Source organism: Carlito syrichta, unplaced genomic scaffold, assembly GCF_000164805.1.
Source record: "Carlito syrichta isolate Samal-C Ts95f unplaced genomic scaffold, Tarsius_syrichta-2.0.1 Scaffold308804, whole genome shotgun sequence".
Classification (NCBI taxonomy): domain Eukaryota; kingdom Metazoa; phylum Chordata; class Mammalia; order Primates; family Tarsiidae; genus Carlito; species Carlito syrichta.
Genome location: NW_007252900.1, coordinates 716,411 through 731,970, shown reverse-complemented (window position 1 = coordinate 731,970; position 15,560 = coordinate 716,411). Strand labels below are relative to the sequence as shown.

General features: G+C 39.7%; 1 protein-coding gene across 2 annotated transcripts in view; it reads left to right on the top strand.

Moving 5' to 3' along the window:
• The window catches only part of SLC38A9 (solute carrier family 38 member 9), a 100,200-nt gene that overhangs the window by 12,244 nt on the left and 72,396 nt on the right, over positions 1 to 15,560 (top strand). The window contains exon 2 of one of the 2 annotated variants that reach the window (XM_021716396.1): positions 3,024 to 3,170. In XM_021716396.1, the coding sequence (XP_021572071.1) occupies positions 3,058 to 3,170 (113 nt within the window). In that variant the 5' untranslated portion in view covers positions 3,024 to 3,057. Of the gene's footprint in view, positions 1 to 3,023; positions 3,171 to 7,284; positions 7,723 to 15,560 lie in introns of those variants that run through there. The other variant, XM_008065792.2, reaches the window with a different exon arrangement.

Below are 15,560 nucleotides of genomic sequence, written 5' to 3'. Positions count from 1 at the left end.
GACAACATAAGCTATGGTATTAAAACCATAAGACTGGATAAGAGATTGAAGGTAGATGGTGAAGAGGACCAAGACTGAACCTTGGAACTCATCAACTTTTAAAAAAATCTAAGAGACAAGGAGCAAACAGCAAAGGATACAGAGAAGGAGGAGGAGGGACCAGTAAAGTTGGGAGAAACCTGGAGCCTAATGACTCTAGTTTATCAGTGATCCCCTTTGGCAAATATTTCTGATCAAATTAGTTATAAGGGCTGAGAAATAACCATTGGATTTACCAATATGGAGCTTATTGAGGATCCAACAAAAACAGCTTCTGTGGAGTGATAGGGGAGATAGCCTGTTAACATGGGTTTTAAGAAGGATTGAGAGGATCTTATTTATCTTGGACTATTTTTTCCCCCACCTATTTTATATTTTCTTTTTCTCCTTGTTTTGCCTTCTGTTAGTTCAATTCTTAAATCATTTTCTTCTTTCCCCTCTACTTGATTTAAAGTTATATACTATTTTATATTAATAGTTACCTTAAAAATTGCAACATTAATGCGTAATGTTGATCTGGAGAGTACAATGATCTTAAAAACACTTTAACTCCAAGACCATCACTAACTTTTTTTTCCTCTTTGGTATGGAATTTTAATTTTTTAAGGTCTATAGTATGTTGTTTAATTCTGTTAGATTCACTAAACTTCTTGAATCTTCAGGTTGATATCTTTGAGAGTCTTTATCTTCTCAAATATTACCTCTGTCTTCTCTTTTCTTTCCGGTTCTCCAGTTACTTGCTTGTTAGACCTTCTCATTCTGTACTCCATGTCTCTTAACCACCTTCCACATTTGATTTTATTTTCTCTGCTGCCTTCTAGTTTCTGTTGACTTATCTTCATTTATTGCTTTCCTGCTCAGCATTTAAACTCATCCATTTAGGCCGGGCTTGGTGGCTCAACCTGTAATCCTGTGCTTTGGGAGGCCGAGGTGAGTGGATTGCCTGAGCCCGTGGGTTCGAGACCCGCCTGGGCAACTTGGCGAGACTTCACCTCTACAGTAAATCAAAAAATTAGCCAGGCGTGGTACCGCGCACCTGTAGTTCCAGCTACTTGGAAGGCTAAGGCGGAAGGATCGCCGGAGCCCAGCGAGTCGAGGCTGCGGTGGCCAGGAGCGTGCCACTGCACTGCAGTCTGGATGACAGAGTGAGACTCCAACTCAAAAAATAAATAAATAAATAAACTCATCCATTGAGAGTTAAATTCTGGATATTTAATATTTTTTGCTAAAAATTTACTTTGGTCATTTCTCTAACATGCTGTCAATTTTTGAAAATGTCTACCTTTTTCTTTTATTTTTATAAACATAAGAAGCATCGTTGTTTTATATCTTTATTCTGATCATTATTATAGTTGAAGTTCTTGTGGATCTATTGCTGCTGTTGTTTTTTTGGATTTTCACTCACAGTACTTTATTTTCTTACAGGCAAGGTTGTTTTTGACTGTGTGCTATTCATTGTTCTGAAAGATTGTTAGAGCTGGGCTCAGTGGCTCAGCCTGTAATCCCGCGCCTTTGGGAGGCTGAGGTGAGTGGACTGCCTGAGCCCGTGGGTTCGAGACCCACCTGGGCAACTTGGCGAGACTTCATCTCTACAGTAAATCAAAAAAAATCAGCTGGGTGTGGTAGCGCGCACCTGTAATTCCGGCTACTTGGAAGGCTGAGGCAGAAGGATCACCAGAGCCCGGCAGGTCGAGGCTGCGGTGGCCGGGAGCGGCCACTGCACTCCAGTCTGGGTGACAGAGTGAGACTCCAACTCAAAAAAAAAAAAAAGATTGTTAGCAGGACTAGGATGAAGATGTGTTCTCACAGGAAAGATTTACATTTGTTTCTGTCAGTAACCTATAAGTGCTGCCAATCTGCTTAACTTTAAACTATATTCACAGGCCAGGTGAGGTGGCTCATGTCTATAATCCCAGCACTTTGGGAGGCTGAGGTGAGAGGATTGCCTGAGCCCAAGGTTTCAAGATTAACCTGGGCAACTTGGTGAGACCTCATCTCTACAATAAATCAAAAAATTGGCCAGGCGTGGTAGCACATGCCTGTAGTTCCAGCTACTTGGAAGGCTGAGGCATAAAGATCACCTGAGCCCAGCAGGTAAAGGCTGCAGTGGCTGTGACCATGCCACTGCACTCCAGCCTGAGTGACAGAGTGAAACTCCGACTCCAGGAAAAAAAATTATATTCACAACTGCAAGTGTTTCTTGACTACTTTGCAAATCCTCATTCAGATGCAGTTTGTGGTGCCAAGTTTTTATAATACACACACACACGCGCTCACACACATGCGCTCACACACACTCAAACATACACACAGAAGCTATGGCCAGTGTTAAGAAAACTTCTTTATTGTTCCTTTGGGAGAGAGGCGTTTTTACTCCTTGTCATCCCTTACTCTGATTGTAAAATTCTTCAACGTTATGTGTTGAAGAAGCCATAATGTGTTGGGGAAGTGGGGAGAGGAGATTATTTCTTATTATAATCATTTCTTACTTTGGATGAACGTTGGACTTTTCCTTCTGTTTCCCTAATATGTACTACACAAGGCTTTGAAAACCTCAGCCCAGATACTCCTGGTACAGAAAATATTCACAAGGCATCAGCAGTTTCCTTGAGTCATTTACCTCTCTAGGTTCCTTAACTTCACCTACAAATGGCCTGATTTTCCTATGTTTTATGCCTTTCAAGAGATTTTTAAGTATTTTATCCAGTATTTTTGTTTGTTTTCTTCTGTAAAAAGGGTCCAAATAGCCTGATCTATTTTATTACTCTATATGGATTGTCCCGGTTATTTTTTAGAAAACTGAAAATTAAGAGGTAACCCCATTTTGAGATAGCAAATTTCTGACAAATAGTTAAGGCATTTATATCCTTAGTTGTCTTCGGCAAATTTCCACATTTTTCCAGTCTCTTATGCATGCAAATGTATTAGCTATGAATACTAAAATATTTTTAAAATTAAACTAAATTATCTTTTTATTTATGTAGGACTAACTTCCTCAGTGCTTAAAGTCTGAGAAAAATGGCAAATATGGACAGTGATTCTAGGCATCTTCTCACCCCTGAGGTAGATCATGAAATAAGTCCTGGACCTATGAATATCCAGTTTGATTCATCAGATCTAAGATCCAAAAGGTAAGTGTTTAAATTGAAAAACTTACTTCATAATGGGTTTTATAATAATTAAAACAGAACTAATTATAACCAAACATGTACAGATTTGATTATAAAATATCCTATTTTTTACAGGATTTGTGTGTGTGTATGTGGGGGGAATAAATAGGAATACTATTTCCTCATTTATATTTGATTTTTAAAAATCTAATTCAATGGAGTTAGGAGGTGTTAGGGTAAGTTTTACACAGCAAGATGCTTTCATATAGTTTATTTAACAAACATATATCAATTACCTGCTTTGTGCAAGGTAATATGCTAGGTGTTGGAGATAGAAGGATAAAAGTAACCGACAATCTTTCCCTTCATTGAACTTAAATTCCAACAGATAATTTTGAGATAATAGATCATTTGAGTTTAAATTTTATTTCATTATATACCTGAGAAACCCAAAAGAAGCCACTGAAAAATTACAACTAGAAAATGAATTCAGTCAAGTACCTGCTTATAAAATAGTCAAAAAGAATAACCTTCCAATGAGAAAATGTAATGGGAGAAAAGATAAAATACATAGAAATAGTCTTAACAAGAATATGTAGGCCGGGCTCGGTGGCTCAGCCTGTAATCCCATGCTTTGGGAGGCCGAGGTGAGTGAATTGCCTGAGCCCGCAGGTTCAAGACCCGCCTGGACAACTTGGCGAGACCTCATCTTCACAATAAATCAAAAAAATTAGCCGGGTGTGGTAGCGTGTGCCTGTAGTTCCAGCTACTTGGAAGGCTGAGGCGGAAGGATCGCCGGAGCCCAGCAGGTCGAGGCTGCGGTGGCCGGGAGCGGCCACTGCACTCCAGACTGGGCGACTGAGTGAGACTCCAACTCACAAGAAAAAAAAAAAGAATATGCAAAAAATATATGAGAGAAATTTTATAATGCTCCTGAAGATTTAAAGTATTTCATCAAATTTGAGATGCTACTAGTTGTAGATTACATTTTTTAAAATAAAACACTTAGAAAAATGGCTGCCAATACTTATGATACAATAATTTCTTAGGACCTAGAAGTTTTGTCTTATGTTTACTAAAAAAGCTCTTGAATGTATTTGATATTTCAGCATATATTTATTGTACAATTATAAAAGTGAAAATATAAGCAAAACATATCAGTAAAAATATTACTAACACCTGAATTTAAAATCTGATTCTTCTGAAACACTTTTTGACTTGGAGTCACCAAAATAGGTGTTTTTTCTTATGCAGAATTGTCCTTTGCACCATTAGAAACAACAATGATGTAGCATTTCTTGAAGAGATTTCCTTCACTGGCACTTTAAGTTCTAATACTTGTACTTTTCTGATCATACCAGAAGGTGTCACAGAAGGTTTTTCTAGCAAGATGACTCATATGTCTTCCTCAGATGGTCTTTAAATGGTCTATCTTAAATTACCAGGCTTGGCAGTTACCCACCAGAAGTAACTACTATCATATTGCTACCTGCTGACAGTGACTGAAAGATGTTCTAGATTATGAAATGCATCCTTATTTAGAAATACTAAAATGTATATGTTAGAATCAGTAAAATATGACATAATAAAAAGGCATATTCTAGCCCGGCATGGTGACTCATGCCTGTAATTCCAGCATTTTGGGAGGCGGAGGCAAGAGGATTGCCTGAGCTTGGGGGTTCGAGACCAGTCTGGACAACTTGGCAAGACCACTTCTCTACAATAAATTTTAAAAATTGGCTGGGTGCGGTGGCTCACGCCTATAATCCCAGCACTTTGGGAGGCCGAGATGAGAGGATTGCCTGAGCCCATTGGTTCAAGAACAGCCTGAACAACTTGGCTAGACCTCCTCTCCACAATAAATAAAAAAATTAGCTGGGCATGGTGGCGTGCACCTATAGTTCCAGCTAGTTGGAAAGCTGAGGCTGAAGGATCACCTGAACCCAACAGGTAGAGGCTGTAGTGGCCATGAGCATGCCACTGTGCTCCAGCCTAGGTGACAGAATAAGACTCTGACTCCAAAAAAAAAAAATTAACTGATCGTGATGGTGCACCCCTGTGGTTCCAGCTACTTGGAAGGCTGAGGCGGAAGGATCACCTGTCCAGCAGGATGAGACTGCCGTGGCCTTGAGCATACCACTGCACGTCAGCCTAGATGACAGAGTAAGACTCCAACTCCAAAAAAAAAGATACATTCTGTTCTCAGTGGGAAGACTAAAATAAAAATGTCATAAATTTAATGTGATTCCCTTCCAAAATGCCAGCAGTCAATTCCCAAGTTTATGTGGGTCATCATTTTCACTTCTAAGTATTAATTCACAATGTCAAATGATATATGTACAAGCTTATTTAAGGGAGTAGTTTTTTTGTTTGTTTATTTGTTTTTTTGAGTTGGAGTCTCACTCTGTCGCCCAGACTGGAGTGCAGTGGCCGCTCCCGGCCACCGCAGCCTCGACCTGCTGGGCTCCGGCGATCCTTCCGCCTCAGCCTTCCAAGTAGCCGGAATTACAGGCATGCGCTACCACACCCGGCTGATTTTTTGATTTATTGTAGCGATGAGGTCTCACCTGCCCAGGCGGGTCTCGAACCCGCAGGCTCGGGCAATCCACTCACCTCAGCCTCCCAAAGGCACGGGATTACAGGCTGAGCCACCGAGCCCAGCTCGAGAGTCGTTTTTATATTTACAATAGCAATGATCAAAAGCAGTCAAAATGTCTTTTCTTACAGGACTGGATAAATAAATTACGCACATTTATTTATTTATGTTAGAGATAGGTCTTGTTCTGTTGCCCAGGCTAGATTGCAGTGGTGCTATCCTTAGCTCATTGTAGCCTCAAACTCATGGGTTCAAGTGATCCTCCCACCTCAGCCTCCCAAATAGCTAGAACTGCAGTCAAGGACCACCACACCCAGCTAATTTTTTAATTTTTATCTTTGTAGAAATGGAGTCTTGCTAGATTGCCCAGGCTGGTCTCTAACTCCTGGCCTCCAGTGATCTTCTCACTTGACCTCCTTAAGTGCTAGGATTACAAGCATGAGCCTCCACACCTAACCATGGCACATTTATACAATAGAATATTTTAAATCTATTAAAAAGAAGGAGGCACTCTTGGAGGTCAATGAGGGAGGATCGGTTGAGACCAGGAGTTTGAGATCAGACTGGGCAATCTAGCAAAACTCTACAAAAAAGTACAAAATTTAAAAGAGGGAGATGGCTTTATTATATATGAAAATGGAACGAGTCTTCATTTATTTTTATAAGGGAATAATTAAACTGCGAGACCAATATGTATAGTATACCACCCTTTGGGTAAAAATGAATCAATATATTATATATAATACAATATATAAATGAAGTCTGGGGAATATACAGGAAACTCTAAGAGTGCTTGTTTCTCAGAAACAAACTGAATGCTTGAGGTAGAACAGTGTAACCAATACTGTTAGGTAGTTGTCCAAAAATTCAACAGCCCCACTTATTAACAGAGTCTTAATTTTGTTAAGAGTCACAGTAGGGTGCCCAGGCTCAGTAGCTCAGCCTGTAGTCCCAGCACTTTGGAAGACCGAGGCAAGTGGGTTGCCTGAGCCCGCCGGTTTGAGACCAGCCCGGGCAACTTGGTGAGACCTCATCTGTACAATAAAATAAAAAATAGCTGAATGTGGTAGTGTGCATCTGTAGTCCCAGGCTACTCAGAAGGCTGAGGCGGAAGGATCGCTGGAGCCCAGAAGGTTGACGCTGGGGTGGCCGTGAGCATGCATGCCATTGCACTCCAGCCTGGGCGAAGGAGTGAGACTCCAACTCAAAAGAAAAAAAGGGGAAAAAAAGTCACAGTGGGTCTTAATACAAGAGATGGAGGAGGATTGGTTTAAGCTAATTTTTTTTTTTTTTTTTGAGTCAGAATCTCACTCTGTTGCTCAGGCTGGAGTGCAGCCTCGACCTCCTGGGCTCTGGTGATCCTTCCACCTCAGCCTCCAGAGTAGCAGGAACTATAGATGTATGCCAGCACACCTGACCAGTTTTTTATTTTTTGTTGAGACAAGGTCTCACTATGTTGCCTAGACTGATCTTGAACTCCTTAACTTCTCCAAGTGCTGGGCTTACAGGTGTGAGCCACCAAGCCCAGTCTGGTTTAAACTAATCTTGATAATCCTGTTTCCATTTTCCAGACACTTAAATTATTTAGTCTTTCTTGCAATGAGGTGACAACATGAAATTTATTACGAAAAATTTATCATTGTCAATTACAGTAGCCATCAGAAAAGATAATGAAATGAACCACTTCCAACATCTCTTGTATATTCCAACATCCAGTAAACATAAGCACTCATAAATGCTGGCTGAGTGCTCAGGGTTTTCTTGAAACCTCTAAATTCTATGATAAATAATTGACTACTGTGACAATAGAACATAGGTCATGAAAGTGCATTCCATTACTATAAGTTGGCAAGAGTTCAAACATTTCTCTGAAAATTTGTTTTAACTGGGTAGATTAAATGGAAATATACTTTCTATAATGAAACTTGTCAAAATGAGAGGGAATCAACTATTTACAATCATGGCATAACTACCTTGGTAAGCATGTTTTAAGGAAGGCAAATGTTTATAGGGACTTAGCAATACTGAATGCCAATTTGTGAAATAATTTCTGTTTAAGAAAACAGAAACTATTTGATACTAAAATATTATTTCTGTTAAAATATGGATTACTTCATTTTATGCACATAAATAAAGCTCTCATACACTGAGGGAAATGTATCTTCAATCAGAACTAGTTTAGACAACTGTTTCCAAAACGTTAGTCATTTTACAGTCACCTTATGACTTTGGTGATATCTCATACCACTTGTGTAATATTATGACTTAATATTTCTTAAAAATCTATTTACTTTTTTATACTAGAGTTAATTTAGCCTCACCTTTACATATTTACAAACTGATGGATTTGAAGTATGTATATGTTTTTCCTAATATGCATTGCAATAAATACCAACTAGCTAAAATAGCATTCATCCTTGTGCTACCTAGAATCATCTTACATGTCACCACAGTTTGGGAAACAGTTTTTGGCTATCAGAGTATAGAAAACAACATTTGATACTTTTGGATTACTTTTCCTCAGTTTTAGCTTGTGGTTTTATATCTCTTCCACTAGGTGGCAATCAAAATCATGTATTAGTTCAAATGTTAGGATTTTAATAACTGCTTCGGGTTGAAAGATAGTATGCTGAAATCTGCTTATCGTTTTGGTGGAACCGGGGTCTAACTAAACTTAGGTAGAGGAAGAAGCTTGTCATTATAGGGAAAAGATACATGTCATAATCATTTGTGTCATTTGGGGAACTTTTTCAAACTACACAGGTCCACTTTTCTCTCGGCGTACACCTTCCTTCCCCTATCCATCTTTCACCTGATTGGTGGGGAGTAAGGAATATAGGGGGAAGAACAGAATGGGTTAGCCATCTCCTACGTTGACATAGTTGATATATTCCTTTAGCAGTTATTGGTCTAAGAGATTGTTTTCCTCCTTTTTCTAGACTTTCTGGAAAGAGCCTAGTATTCTGGAATCCTTACTATTCTGCTTCTGCTCTAGGACTATACCCTGGGGGAGTTGACCATTCTAGCCAGCCTACAGTCAAATTATGAAATGGTTCATTTGTTTTTTAGCTGTTTCCTCTTCCATTTTTTGCCAGGCGCCAGGGCTTTCATTTTCTTCTCTGTATGCCCAGGAATTAACTCAAGCTTAACCCCCTAGGCCACGTCTTGTAAACACCATACTTTTCTTCTGCCCCTTATTCACCAGTACTTATCTAGTCTGTGCAGCTGTTAACTGGCCTCTCTGTTTCGCCTGACTCTAATACGGTCACTGTAGAAAAGCCTAAATTTACTCTTGGTATTTGAGGTCCTAGGAGAGAGAAAGGAAAAAAGAAACATAAGAACAAAAAATTTTGAGAGATGAAAAGGATTCTGATGGGACTAGAAATAAGATCCCAGTCTAATAAAGTTTGTATTTAGATTTAAGGCACTGCTTAACTCCATGGACGGAACTGTCCTTTTTTAAGCATTTAGCAAAAAAGACTTCCTTTGGCGAAACTGTATCTCGCAAAAGGATGTTTACTATGGCAAAGCGAAAAGTTTACCTATTAATGGGTAAGGATTGATCCAATAACAGTGATTGGAAGTGATTATGGAGGCTTGGTAGTTTCATAGTTGGGAATGATACAGATGTACAACAAAAGACAGAAAAGTAGTTTTCCCAGGAGAGCTGGTTTCCAGAGCTACATAAATTATATTTTGAGGAACTTGCCATCAATATTAAATAAACTAAGATCTTGACCATGTGTCAGTGGTGTGGTGCTAATGGCCAACTTGCTGACTATATTACGACTTCTGTACCCTTCCCACTCCTCTATTCTTTTCCTCCTACTTCCCCTCCCTTGTCTCCAGCTTTCCTTATCGCCTTACCTCTCTCTCTCTCCTTGGCCCACCTCTGTTTTCTCCCAAAGTGATGCTGGCTGGAGTAAGGTGCAAAACTCATGAACTCTTTGACTTGACCTTGAAATGAATTTCAGAGCAGCAAGGAAAGCTTGCTTTATTTATTTATTTTATTTTATTTTATTTTACTTTTTGAGTTAGAGTCTCACTCTGTCACCCAGACTGGAGTGCAGTGGCCGCTCCCAGCCACCGCAGCCTCGACTTGCTGGGCTCCGGCAATCCTTCCGCCTCAGCCTTCCAAGTAGCTGGAACTACAGGTGCGCACTACCATGCCTGGCTCATTTTTGATTTATTGTAGAGATGAGGTCTCGCTGCCCGGGCGGGTCTCGAACCCGCGGGCTCAGGCAATCCACTCACCTCAGCCTCCCAAGGCACGGGATTACAGGCTGAGTCACCGAGAGTTATTGGTGAGAAGAAGAAAGGGAAAGAGGAAGATTCATGCTAGATGGACCTTACATGAATGAGCCTCTAAAAAAAGAAAGACCCGTTGCTTTTGCTATTGCCATCCACTGAAAGCTAGCTATGGCTACCTAGTTATTGATATGCTAGTAGGGTAGGGCACTGGTGAGCAAGGGGTTGTCTTATTATCATTTCTATGGTGTTGATCAGTTAAGGGGCAGGGCTGAGCCTTTTACCTTGACCAGGGAACCTGAAGGATTTTTAGTGATTATTATACTAAACCAGGAGCTGAAAGGGGCTGTTCTATTCTTACATCTGGTGGGATTTTCTTCTGACTGGCTGAAAAGGATGGCATGGACTGGCAGGTCCACGTTCCAGCCTGACCTGCAGTAAAGATGTAATAAGAAAAATCAGTTTGACCACTTCCAAAAACCTGCCTACAAGAACTTTATGTATCTATGCCTAATCTGTACTAACTACCCTGCCTCAAAAGAAACTTTTTGCTAAATGCTTAAAGAGGAGAGGCTTGGAATTAGAGATGGCATAAATCTAAGTACAAACTTTGTTAGACTGGGATCTTATTTATTGTCCCAACAGAATGATATTATTGCTCTTTCTTTTCTTTTCCTGAGACAGGGTTTTGCTCTGTTCCCCAGGCTGGTGTGCAGTGGTGCAGTCGTAGCTGACTGCAACCTCTATCTCCTGAGCTTAAGTGATCCTCCTACCTTAGCATCCCCAGTAGCTAAGACCATAGGTGCACATCACCACACTGGATAATATTTTTTATTTTGTTGTAGAGACAGGATCTTACTATGTTACCCAGGCTGGTCTTGAACTTCTGGCCTCAAGTGATGCTCCCACCCTGGCCTCCCAAAGTGCTGAACTACACTAGCCTAAATTCTTTGTTCTAATATATTTTTCTTTCTTTCCAGATCACTTTGTTTGCTTAATTACCCTCTTGCATCTATATCTGCTTGCCTGAATTGCTTCTCTTTCTTTCTTAGGTCTTTTCTAATTGATTTTACTATTTGCTTACTTGTCTGAGATTTAATTGTGCGTTACCGTCTTCCTGCCCTCCCTCATTACAATGCTACACACTTATGATGAGGTGCCACCCTCCACAGTAAGCCCATCCTAAGTCCAAAATATCCAGATAAACGCACCATACAGTCAAAAACTCATAAGTTGGACCATTGTAAATCAAGGACCATCTGTATTTGGAGGAAATTGAAGAAAGAGGGAGCCTACTTGGATTTGACTGGTGCTCATTAGGGCCAAGTCAAAAGTGTGTTTTGGGAGAAAAGGGTATAAAGAACTGGGCTAGCAGTTTTCTCTGCTCAATATTGCAACATACCCAAGTATTTATTTAGTCAAAAGGGTTTTGGTGCAATAATATAATTGCACTGTAAAAATAATGAAAGCAATTGTAAGTATAAAATGAGATTTGAAACTTTTAACAAACAGACTTAAAACTAAATATCATTTAATAAGTGAATGCACATGAAATGCAAGGATCTACAGTCAATGGCTGATTGACTGTAGCCCAATGATAAGGAATTGATGTAAAAAAAATCATAAATTGAAATCATGTATCTTTGGCTCGCCTATGGTAATTTTTAGTTTTTTTGGGGTTTTTTTTTTTTGTCTTATTCAGAAATTATCCCCCCAAATCTATTATGCAACTTTTCTAGGGCCTCTATTAGTATTTCACTTTCCAATCTAGTCTCTATTTCCTTGTCACAGATATGGTTTCCAGTGTCTTCTGTGTATTTAAAAGTAAATGAATGCCTCAACATTTTAGGTTAGGAAATATTTTCTATAAAATAGCATAAGAAATTATTTTCATGCTTATACTTATAAAAAGGCCTGACTAGAACATCATACTTTCTTATGTTTTCTACAAATTCAATATTTTATAGTTTATCTTGGCACATTGTCACACTTCAGTTTAGGTTATTTTTCTATTTTATCTGTCATATACATATCTGGCCTGGATTAGTTGTTCTAACACTAGAGGTTTTTTTTTTCCTAACACTAGTTTTTACTGATGTTTACCAACACCTTTGCTTTTTTATTTACCTATACATCGCATGCAGAATGGCTTCTAATCTTACATTTCTTAAATTCTGTCTTATTTCTTACAAATAGAGGCAAGCATTGGTCTTCTTCATTATATCTTTGAGTGTAGCAATGGGAATCAGTATATTAAAAATACATATAGCTGGTCATGGTGGCATGCGTCTCTAGTTCCAGCTACTTGGAAAGCTGAGATGGAAGGATAGCCTAAGCCCAGCAGGTCAAGGCTGCAGTGACCGTGAGTGTGACACTGCACTCCAGCCTGGATGACAAGAGTGAGACTCCAACTCAAAAAAAAAATACATATGGTTTTACTATAAGATAATTTTCATTTGATTTCTCTTTTATATTACAAAATTCACACATTGATGGTGGAATTGAAACAAGGAGCAGCCATTTTTTAAAAGAGATGGACAGTTCCTCAAAATATTAAATATAGTTATTATATGACCTAGCAATTCTACTCCTGGATATCTATACAACAGAAATGAAAACATGTATGCACAAATACTTGTAAACAGATGTTCATAACACCAACAGCTGATGTACAGATTAACAAAATGTGATAAGTAATGGAATATTATTTGACTATAGAAAGGAGTAAAGTACCGTACATGCTACAAGATGTATGAACCTTGAAGACATTATGCTGTGTGAAAAAAGCCACACAAAGAGTACATATTGTATGATTCCATTTATATGAACTGTCTAGATTAGGTAAAGCCATAGAGAGAGAAAGTAGATTAATGGTTGCCAGGGGCTGAGGAAAAAATGGGATCTGGGATTTCTTTTGGGGGGTAATAAAAATGTCCTAAAATGTATTATTGTGATAATTACACAACTCTGTAATGACAGATTAAGGAATTTGGTCTCACCACATTGTTGAGAATAACTAGAGAAGCTGGCAAAATGTTTTTAAAATCTGACTGAGGTCGGGCTCGGTGGCTCAGCCTGTAATCCCCGCGCTTTGGGAGGCCAAGGTGAGTGGATTGCCTGAGCCTGCGGGTTCGAGACCCGCCTGGGCAGCTTGGCGAGACCTCATCTCTACAATAAATCAGGAGAAAAATTAGTCGGACATGGTAGCACTCGCCTGTAGTTCCAGCTAATTGGAAGGCTGAGGCGGAAGGATCGCCGGAGCCCAGCAGGTCGAGGCTGCGGTGGCCGGGAGCAGCCACTGCACTCCAGTCTGGGCAACAGAGTGAGACTCCAACTCAAAAATAAAATAAAATAAAATCTGATTGAAGACCTGGGCTAATAAGATAGTGAAGAATACTGAGGCCTAAATCAGGGAGAAGACAGAAACCCAGAAAAGGGAACCTGGCAAGAGTGTCTGTAAATTCCAGTTTTTTTAGTTGAGTGACTGAAAACTGAGCAGAGTTTTTGACAACCTTACAAGGCTAGAGGAAGAAAAATTGGAATCCATGGACCACTAAGAGTAGACCTTACATAAACTTTAGGTTGGAAGCCCAAAGGACTACAGCCTAGAAATATGACTGAATTTGAAATAGAATGTCCATCTTGCAGGGAGAGAATCCCAGCTTTAATTCATCTCAATCCCCAAAACTGGATTAAGGTAGTCTAGGATTGCTCCTGTCTCAAGGTGACTTCCCAAAGCTATTATAAACTCTGAAGAAAATATTATCCTAGGCTTCAAATTATTAATATTTATATAGTTTTTGTTATACATTGTGAGGAATTCAATAAAAAATAGTCAGGCATAAGAGGAGCCAAGATAACATGACTGGAAAGTAAGAGACTCAATACACAATAAAAAGAGACTCAACGCCGGGCTCGGTGGCTCAGCCTGTAATCCCAGCACTTTGGGAGGCCGAGGCAATTGGATTGCCTGAGCCCGCAGGTTCAAGACCGGCCCGGGCAACTTGGCAATACTTCGTCTCCACAATAAATACAAAATTAGCTGGGCGTGGTAGTGTGTGCCTGTAGTTCCAGCTACTTGGAAGGCTGAGGTGGAAGGATCGCCGGAGCCCAGCAGGTCGAGGCTGCGGTGGCCAGGAGCGGCCACTGCACTCCAGTCTGGGCGACAGTGAGACTCCAACTCAAAAAAAAAAGAGACTCACAGGTGATCTAGATTATGGAGTTATCAGGAACAGACTTTTAAAGAACTATCTTTAATTTGTTCAAGAAAGTTAAAATAAGATTGAGAATTTGGCATTAACTAGAAATATAAAAAAGAAACAATTTGCAGGACATATTTGTTTTTTAAAGAACAACCAAATAGATATTCTGTAACTTTAATAACCCAAATTAAAAAATAAATCAATGACAATAACAAATGTTGACTAGGGTGTGGAACAATCTGAATGCTGATATAGTGAGTAAACGTGATCAGTTTGGAAAAGAGTTTATAATTATCTACTAACATTGAGCATATGCCAATGCTTAGTGTTTGTAATCAATAAAAATGTGTGCACCTTGTACCAAGAGACATGTACATGAATATATATTACAATGTATTCATAAGAGCTCCAAAGTAGAAACTACCCAGATACCCATCAACAGACACGGACAAGTAAATTGTTGTGTTTTCACATAGTGGAATGTTATACAGCCATGAAAATGAATAAACTACAGCTACACACAGAATATGGATGACTCTCACAAAGATAATGTTGACAAAAGAAGCTAGGTAGAAAAGTATGTATTGCATGATTCTACTCTATGTAAAGTTCAAAAGCAAGCAAAACTAACATACGTGTGTGTACATATGTGTCTAGGAAATGTACCAAAATGTTAACAGTGGTTCTTCTTTTTTTTGAGTCAGAGTCGCACTCTGTTGCCCAGGCTGGAGTGCAATGGCACACTCACAGCCACTATAGCCTCAACTTGCTGGGCTCAGGTGATCCTTCCATCTCAGCCTGATAAGTAGCTGAAACTACAGGCACACGCCACCATGCCCAGCTACAGTGGTTATTTCTAATGGGTGATTTTATTTTCTTCAATAACATGTTATCTTTTTTTTTTTTTTGAGATGGGGGTCTCACTTTGTTACCCAGGCTAGAGTGCAGTGGCACAATTACAGTTTACCACAGCCTCAAACTCCCAGGCTCAGACACTCCTTCTCCTTTAGCCTCTCAAGTAGGGCTACAGGTGTGAACCACCATACCCAGCTATGTTATCTTCAATATAGACAATGTACTACATTTCTAATGAAAACAAAGTTATTTAGAAAATATGGCTTTTCTAGCTGGGTGTGGTGGTTCAAGCCTGTAATCCCAGCACTTTGGGACGCTGAGGTGAAAGGATTGCCTGAGCCCAGGGGCTCGAGACCAGCCAGGGCAACTTGGCAAGACCACGTCTCTACAATAAATCAAAAAATTAGCCGGGCATGGTAGCATGCACCTATACTTCCAGCTACATGGAAAGCTGAGGCGGAAGGATCACCTGAGTCCAGCAGGTCGAGGCTGCAGTGGCCATGAGTGTGC